The sequence below is a fragment of the Homalodisca vitripennis genome, chromosome X (assembly GCF_021130785.1).
Source record: "Homalodisca vitripennis isolate AUS2020 chromosome X, UT_GWSS_2.1, whole genome shotgun sequence".
Lineage (NCBI taxonomy): Eukaryota > Metazoa > Arthropoda > Insecta > Hemiptera > Cicadellidae > Homalodisca > Homalodisca vitripennis.
The window spans coordinates 20,620,001-20,629,655 of NC_060215.1; the positions used below are offsets into that span (position 1 = coordinate 20,620,001).

Here is a 9,655-nt window from a genome sequence, read left to right on the forward strand (position 1 = left end):
TAAGTCAGCACTAAAAAACGAAAGCTTCTAAGAAGTATACATATGCCGCAACATCCTAATTCTAAATACAAACTTTTATTGCGCTACTTTTTAAAACTCACATCAACATTTATGTAACTTAATTAAACAGAAAACGAACAAAACACTTAGATGACATAAAACAACATATATCCAGGATATTTAAACCCACAAATAACTCCAAATATATCGTATTCATAGGCTTACGCGAATGTTGTTTATTAAAATAGGAAGAATATTAAGAAGACACGATAAGACAGTCAAGGTGGCCCAGGAATTGAAGAACTATTTAAGATCAATGAAGAACACGCCTAGAGTCTTCAAAAATTTGGATTTTAGCTTCAGTTCACCTTCTTTTATTTTATTCAAAAATTCAATTGAATCAACCCTTCCTACCATAGCTACGTTATGTATAGAATATGTGTTTGCTCTACCGTGCTTAGAGATGGTGTCTATCACATCGTAGTGCACTCAGTTGTGTACCTGATGAAACAATGAGACTACCACTTCACCTTTTTATATTTGATTTGATTATATTTAGTTTTTATTTGTCTCTGATGTCGAAACAATGTAAATGTTTCGTTTTGAGCTTCTTCGTCGTCGAATTTCCATTGGATCTATTCAGACGAACATGACTCCAGATTCCAGGAGTCAAGTCTGAGACAGCGTCAGATTCCAGACGCTACAATAAAAGGAAGGTGAACTGGAGCTAAACTCAAAATTAGAATGAATCAAACCTTCCTACCATAGCTACCGGAAACATAGAAAAAATGAGAAGGAGTGTTATCCTATTAAATCCATATATAACAACTTTATTTCATAAAACAATAAATTGAACTGACAGGTTTTGAGTGTTTATTGAATAATATTTCAGAATAAACTAATAAAACTGCTTGATTCCGATGTTTTCATTTTATATAAATATATTCTCACCTTCTTGAGCTCATTACTGGTCTACCACAATCAAACACTGTCACCCTAATATAATTTTGATAATAATCCAGTAGCATTTTGAAAGGATCTTATATCCATGTGGGATGGATAGGTAATGCCATTTACAGATAAAATCGATCAAATCATTGTTTTTCATTGCCGATCTGTTTTACCCTCTTATACGTGTTGGGCTTGTTAAAGGATTTATATTATTACACTTTCGTTAATGTTACACAATAGAGGGACTAGAAGGAATTTCTAAAACAACTTTAGTTTCTAGAAGATCACAAAGTCGACGCCCTCGTCGTACATATCATGTTTTTCAAATCAAGACACATAGCATGGAACATCAACCTACGCTCATTAAGTAAAAAGGATACAATATTGAGAAATACTATCGTAAGACTTGTTGAATAGGACTCCCTACTCTTCCAGATCGAGGCATGAATCTGCTCAGTCATTATACCTGTCTTATAGATACCCTGAATCATACATAGTAGCCTAAATTTCCAAATAAACTACTCATCTTGTTGGCTAATATTCATCAACAATATTTGTATATTTGGAAAAGAAGTAATACATTTACAGAGTGTAGGAGAAAATGAAGTGAATTGTAAAGAAGTATATTATAGAAGAAATTAGTCTAATAAAGCATGGCTACTTATGGTCTGGCTTCTTTACAATCTCACGAATCTTTACTCAATAGAATCAACTCTTCTGAAGATGGGTGTGATTCCAGTGGAACTCATAAAGTTGAAAATATTAAGATCAGCTTAAGTACTTTGAAGTTTGGATTGATGATTTGATAGGACGACAGGTCTACATTTACTTCATAGTTAATTTTACAAAAATAGAACACTTCAGGATCAGAATTTATCCTCGTCGTCAGTCTTGAGGCCTAAGATTAAGCATTCACAAAAGTTAAAACTAGTCCCTACGTGGAGATGGCCTTGCCTTTCCAATCGGAGCGAGCAAATAATTTTAAACCAAACCAAATTTAAGTGCGATTATTTTCCCCGAATATAGTTTTTTATATTATGACAAACTATATAGTTCAAGTGTTTAAAAATCACGTTTTTAGTATAATAATTTACTAAACAATTAAAAAAGTAATAATAAAAATATAAATAAATAAAAAATTAAATTTATAAAATTAATAAATAAACTAAAAATTTACAATAATAATAATAATTATTATTATTGTTAATAATCTTTTTGTAAGATTTATATACAGTAAATTGTCGATATTTATTGTCAATCAGATGCTAAATTAGCTCTCTAAAAATCATGACCTACCTAATACTGATATACCGGAATATTGAGGAACGCAATCGCTTTATGGTTGAAGCCTGTGCTTTGTGTCGGTCTGCTGCTCGATGGGGGTTGTCGAGTGTGGCTCGTGTGTGTGGCTCGTGTGGTTTCGCTTGTTAGCGCCTGTGTGTCAGCTGAGTTAATTGTGAGTGATATATTGTACACATCGGTACTATAATAAATTAAGTTTTTTCTTAATTCCAAGAAAGGTTTTCAGTTTTAAACACAATATGTTTTAATACTTACATCTGCATTTATTATAATATTATAAGACAGTTATAATATTACAACTCTTATATATTATTACAATTGTACACGTATATTCTTTACATTCGGAGTTCTCTACTTACTATTAATAAACTAGATTACTAATTATTATTTATTATTATTAAACAAGTAAGTTGTTTTAATTTTTAAAAGATAGTCAACAAACAGCTATCAGCTATCCTTGACAATAAATGAACTCATTTTTTAAGTTTTGCATTAATTCAAATAAATTAAATTTAAACGTCGAGTCGCCACAAAAATGTAGTATTGCGTAGCAATATTGTAGTATTGCGTAGCAATGTTGTAGTATTGCGTAGCAATATTGTAGTATTGCGTAGCAAGTGTTGTAGTATTGCGTAGCAATATTGTAGTATTACGTAGCAGTGTTTTAGTATTGCGTAGTAATATTGTAGTATTGCGTAGCAATATTGTGGTATTGCGTAGCAATATTTTCATATTGCGTAGCATTATTGTAGTACATGTAGCGCAACTGCAGTATTTCATAGCATTATAGCAGTATTGTGTGGCATTATTGTAGTACTGTGTAGCGTTATTAAAGTATTGCGTAGCATTATTGTAGTACTGTGTAGTGCAACTGAAGTATTTCATAGCATTCACTATAGCAGTATTGTGTGGCATTATTGTAGTACTGTGTAGCGTTATTGAAATATTTCGTAGCATTATTGCAGTATTGTGTGGCATTATTGTAGTATTACATTGCTTCATTGTACTATTGCGTAGCATTATTGTGGTATTATGTAGAATTATTGTAGTATTGCGTAGCATTATCTAAGTATTGCGTAGCATTATTGAAGTATTGCATAGCGTTATTGTAGTGTTAACAGGGACTCTAGTAGGAAGTACGCACTACGCTGCTACTCAAAACCACCACCGGCTTCGTTACTGGAGTAGCAGAGAGCCATTAGTGGAAAGCTCTACTGGTGCTGTCAAGAGATGCTGCAATCAAGGGACCTATAGTTTAACCAGTTAGCTTAGGTCCGAGTAAGGGCAAGATTAACCCAAGATATCTAGGCTCCAGGCAATATATCACATAATTGCTTTAGAGATCTCGAACTCGAACAGAACCGCGGGCTTTCGCTTAAACCCGGAAAGCTTTACTCTAAAGTACCTTTACTCCTTTTTAGAATTTGAGCTAGTCTAGTGTATGGGGACACAATATAATAATGTTTGCATACATTTATATTTTGGAATTGGAGGTGTTCTAGCATAGTGACAAGGAAATAACAATTCTACTTGTAGGTGAACTGAGAATTTAAAAGTATATACATTCTCACAATTATATCAATATAAGTAAATAAATACAATGAAATTACAAAATACTTATTTGAAAATAAATTCTAAAACATTAAAAAGAAACAAATGTTAAAAACAATTATGCTCGTCAAACCTATTGAATGAACTATTGGAAATAGGTATTTAAATGCGATTCTGCCGTCAGATCTGTATGTGGGAAAATACGTAATTAATCAGCAGATTTTTGGCTGAGCGTTAGTGAAACCTTGAATGTAATGTAATGTAATTAACAAAAATAATATCGTTGTTTGCATTGATAAAGCAAAATAAAAGACTTCCCCAGAGGGTTCAACACCTGGTTGATGTATACCTTCCAATACAACCTGCTCAGAATACAGCAAACTCCGATGTGACACGTACATCAGGGCAACCCCACAGACGCCCAGGAGCGACACATCACTAACCGGTATATTGGGTATCTGAGTAAATGGATGATGGATAGTTCTAGTTTAGCACGAAGGGTGATGTTGGAGTTGGTGAGGCTCCCTTTGGTATACTGTGCAGTCCAAACATGAAGTAATACCGTCCCCTACCCACTTTGACTGGAAAGTGCTGGAACAGAAGAGTACGTCCCTATACGTCCTTCAAGGTCACGTGACTGAGGTCATGGTGGATGTAACACGCAATTTCAGCAGGAAGCGCCCCACCCCTAACCTTACCGATCCTGGATATCCTGTATCCTGTAAGCACAAAGGTTCTTTGAGGACTATGAGCAATGAGGTTATCCCGGCTTCTTACCTTGAATAAACAGAACAGAAAGCAAAATGAACAAAGAGGGCTTTAGAGCATTTAGAGCACACTCTAGCCTCAAGGCAAAATATTAACTAATTCAAGATAGTGTTTTGCTGCAAAGGTGAGCGTGAAGGGAAAATCCCAAAGTTCCAAATTATAATTTAATTATAACCGTAGATTAATTGTTTTTATTTTAAAGAGATGAATCGTATATTTGATGATTATAAAATTTAGGTAAACCTATCTGTCGTTGTTAAAAGTTTCAGGCTTTATAAGCATAGTTTACAGGTCATTTCAAAAAGGTTTCAGAATATTAGGGGCTGTATCAGTTTATTCGTAACCCCTAAATTCAAATTTTTGCCGTAAATCTGTAAACATTGCATTCTTATCCTAAACTTATTCTTTTTACACAGTGCATGGTAATAGATATGAAGATACGGCGTATGCTGCTTGATAATTTGGAGATTTCTAATTTAAACAAAAGTTTCAATAACAATTTGTCAGGAATGTTTGTTTTTTCATACAAGTTATAAATAGTAACATGTAAATTACTGACTGATATAAAGTACTTGAAATCAAATTTTAAAAGGCGCTTTAGTTACCACTCATAAAGTGCACGGACAATTTGTATAAACTAAATCATGCACGTGGTCTTTATCGCTGGTTTAATTGCAACATAAACTTTATTTAAAACTGTATTTTATAAATCTCAATTGAGAACTCATAGACAGATTTCATACTTGCAATGGAAGATAATTCTTAAAGTTCTAATCAGAATTGCTAGGACTGGTTTATGGGGAAATTATAGTTTTGTTCAATTAGGTTTACATCTAAACAGTACCGTCATTCCCTATACTTTGTTTGGGAAATATAAACGATAGATATTCTGAACGATTATAGCATACTTTGTTGATGGTTGGATACAGTTACTAAACATTGAGCACTCTACGTACCCTCTAGTAGGTACGTAGAAAGCTAATTTAATTGTTTTATTTAGTAACATAACATTTTTGCATTGCAAAACACGGAAAAAGTATGCCGCAGCATGTGTTGTGACAGGCTTCACTGTGGTTGCATGCAAACTTTCTAATCTGCAGTTAATTTTATAAATATAAAATCATGCACCCCAGAACTCATTCTTGTAAAAATTAAGTTTCACGTGAAATGCAAAGTCTTTGTATGAACTTTCTCGACGTATCTTGCCACATGATACATCCATTCACATTTTTTATTACACTGTGTTTCATTACAGTGTTTGAATAATAAAAGTGCACACATCAAATCATTATAAAATTATGTAACTGTAAGGATAGTTACGATACGTGTTTTAGTATGTCACACGTTTGAATATCTTATAGGAGTACTGAGTTTTTTTACAAATTTATCTATCTGTTATTTTCTCTATGCCATCATGGTTACCAATGTAAAGAAATTTGCTAACGCTCAGCCAAATCCCAGCGAGTAACATGCACCTCATCGAATTTTCTATATAGAAATGAAGCTTCGTGCACAGTTTAAAGTCTATTACAGGTTCGTTTTCGAAATATTGAGTGAACAGATGAACAGAAAGACAAAAATTAAACATTACCAGAGCCACTAGTGATAGGCTTCGCTAAAGCTCAGCAAATTATGGTAAAAGTGTATATTCAATTGAATATTTGAGAATGTATTAAAACTAATGAATGTCAAAATGAATTAACATGCGTTTTACATCGTCAGGCAAAGTTAGAACCAATAGGTCACCTTTAGTCTAAACTAATTCTTAAGCAAACACTTTTAAAGCTTGTGGAAAATAAATAACTTCTAAAAGTGTAAAATCTGTTACGTATTTTTAAAGAAACGCTGTGATTTATTATAATGTTTGAAGTGATCAGTAAGCTCTTAGTAAGTTTAATCGATTACGTTAAAGAATAATTAATACCAAGTAAAACCAATCGAGTATGATGTGGTTTTACTTAAACTACAGTCGAGTTAATAACACCGGGTTAGTTTAATTTCATTCAGTTTACTAATAACTTTAATATTTTTGAAAGGTCTAATATATATACCCTTGAATAAATAAAACTTAAAGGCTTATTTTAAACCATTTGGAGTATTTAAAAATTAAATATTTATAAGTACCATTCCGGTAGTATTTTCGATCGAGTTCAGAATTAACGACGCAATGAAACTTCGAAATGAAACATACTGAATGTTTTTGACATGTTGCATTTCTCTGACAATATTTATTTTATTTTAGCCTACGTGTATTATTTCAACTGGGAGAAAGATTAGTTTAATGTTTCGCCTTCCAGGGGTAAGACAGAGGTGGTGTGCTTTTTTATGAAAGATATCCTGTTTTGTACAAATGTTCTTGGTTTTCAGCAGAAGGATACAGTAATACAAAACTTGTAAAATATACGTTGCAGTCATATATAGGACTGTAATTGCCAATTCCAATTTAAAGCTTTGAGAATCCTTTAATGTTTTGGACGCTGTTATTAAAGATCTCAGAGTGTTTTCAAGATCCAAGTAGGATGTATTAGCTTGCAATTATCTTGGTAAATACGAATAATCCAAGAATAGCAAGTGTAAAAATATAAAGTTAGTTATGATAGTTCAGTGGAGAGTGAGTGGTTCAATAGAGGTTTTATTTAGATAGTGAAATATCCTTATTAATCTAGAATCGAAAATCACCAGTTCACTAAACTGTCTCGATAAGACATTAATAAATTATTACTGCATTGCAACTTAAGTGTTGAAATCTCAGTTACCAACTTCCTCTATTGTGTATTTATAATTCACCCCAATTACTAGATTTCACATTAAGTGCTCAACATAATATCCAGCTTTATAAGTTGTGCACAAAGGTATCAGCAATGTGTTCTTGTTATTACGTCGCACCTTAAGTGCTCTAGACAATATCTCGGTTACCAGGTATCGCAATTGTGCTAACAAGGTAGAGGGAACTCTTAATGTTATTGTATTACATCTTATACATTCTATAACGACTTGCTCAACAGCTTTCTTAACTGTACTTATAAAGAATTTGGAATATATCCAATTCAAAGTATTGTGGCCTCGCCATTTCTTTGCATAAATCATCTACATAAATCATCTAATATCATATCTTACAAGGTTCGAAAATAATGTAAAATACTGGTGGTGTAATTTTGATACTAATTAAAGAAGTATTTTGTGTATGCAATAATATCCATTACGCTTGTTAGGGACAAGAATTACTGGCACGGGATTGCATAAAAAAGAATCTTCATGGGTGTTGTCACAAAAGTTTTTATTGCTTACTGTATCATTGCATTAAAGTCAACACGCATACTTGAAGTTTTATAAAAGTATTTAACAAACACTCTTGGATTTGTTTTCATTCTAATAGACGCCTGACGCAAATTAGTGCCATTATTGAAACGCCTCAATTCATGTTGAACGGAGTGACACAAACTGATATAAATAATCAAACAAACGTCAAATCACTTAACCAGCGACAAATTGGTTCAAACAGTTCACTTAAGCCTAGTTTAAGCCCACGTTTCATTACAAGTAATAGAATAATAAATATGTGTGTTGATTACAAACCATTTTTAGTATTTTGCATAATAATTTAGACTTCACAACACGAACTTGAATAAACGAATGAATTGAGAATTGGAATTTGACTAGAGGTTTTAGAGTGTGAGACAGAGACAACTGGCAGTCAGTCTGTCTCCACACGTCCCTCCTCACTTCCCTAGCACTCGAGAGTTCTCGACAATAGAGTGCATGCGTTCGTCCCAATCTACCTCTTTGTGTCATATCCAAGAGTTCCTTCAAACTGTGCCCCGATCCCACTGGCTATTCCTGATTGTCCTTAATCCTTACTTTATTCTAATATAGGGATGCTTTAATGCTAAACAGTGGTGACATAAAACAGTAAACCGCAATAAAACTCGTTTTATTACGTAAACCGTAACAATTACAAATAAACGGACAGTACTGGTTGGCGATTGCTGCTAAAGTTCTTGCAGTCGACGGTCTCTGAACGTTTGGGAGTTGTGGTCAGATAAGTTCTAGAGTAACCGCAGATAACAACTTTGACCTCTGGCCATTTCGGGGTTAATTATCATTACTACCGCTTGTGTGAAACGACCATCGCTCGTATTTTGGGGTCAATACAGACCCATTCAAAACTAATGGAGAAAAGACGTTCTATTAAAATTATATTGTCTTTAGACTTACGACTAAAATTCGCTTTCTGTAATGCTAAGTTTGGTTTTTATTTAAGTTTGTTTGTTCTAAAATATGTTTTACTGCACGTTATCGGGATATATTAATGATTAGTGCACTAACGGTTTGTACAGTAACAGTTGAACAGTGAACTGTGACCCTGTACCTTACGAGTGTGAGTGAGGTACAGGGCGAGCGGCACGTGCCACACAGTGCTAGAGAGAGTATACTGTGTGGCCGTGGCCCTCGAGACCCAGGAATAGTGTGGACTGTGGACTGACCTGTGTGTGTTTCTTGCGTGACAGCAGAAGACGCGGAGACCGAGCTCGGCGGGTCCGGCGTGACGGAGGCGGACACCGCAGGTAGCGGATACACGGGGTCACAACATTCTCGCTCGGGGAACTCGCTCGCTCGGACACCGATCGTCAGCGTCACCGCCACCGCAGCGACGGCCACGGCCACCGACAGGGGAACCTGCATGGCTAGCCGCAGCGTCGCGGCAACATACCGCCTCACACACTGCTTGCTAATAACCCAATGACCCGCTAAATGTGCCCGATCGTTAGGCGAGTGCGCTACTCCTGAGCTTTCAGTGCGCATGCGCCTCCCGCCACACCCCACCCACCCCCCACCTATCGCACAACCGAATTATCTTGTTTTCGGTTTCTAACGTAACTATTTTTGCGTGATTGCCAATTTAGTACCGTATCCCTATTGAACAACTGATTACTTAATCGTACAATACTTACTTCTGCTAACCTTCGTTCCTTCGACGTGTAGAAACTAGGTGGATTTAATTTTAGTTTAAAGCACGCACAATAAGAACTTTAATGTGGCTAGGTATAATATTAAAACTGATGGAAAGTAATAGACCGTGTTA

At 34.7% G+C, this 9,655-nt stretch overlaps 1 protein-coding gene across 1 annotated transcript in view; it reads right to left on the bottom strand.

Moving 5' to 3' along the window:
• LOC124368754 overlaps positions 1–9,331 on the bottom strand; it is a 107,067-nt gene extending 97,736 nt beyond the window's left edge. The window contains exon 1 of the mRNA XM_046826101.1: positions 9,057–9,331. Coding sequence (XP_046682057.1) covers positions 9,057–9,255 — 199 coding nt within the window. The 5' untranslated portion in view covers positions 9,256–9,331. The remainder of the gene's footprint in view (positions 1–9,056) is intronic.
• Between the last annotated feature and the right edge of the window lie 324 nt (positions 9,332–9,655).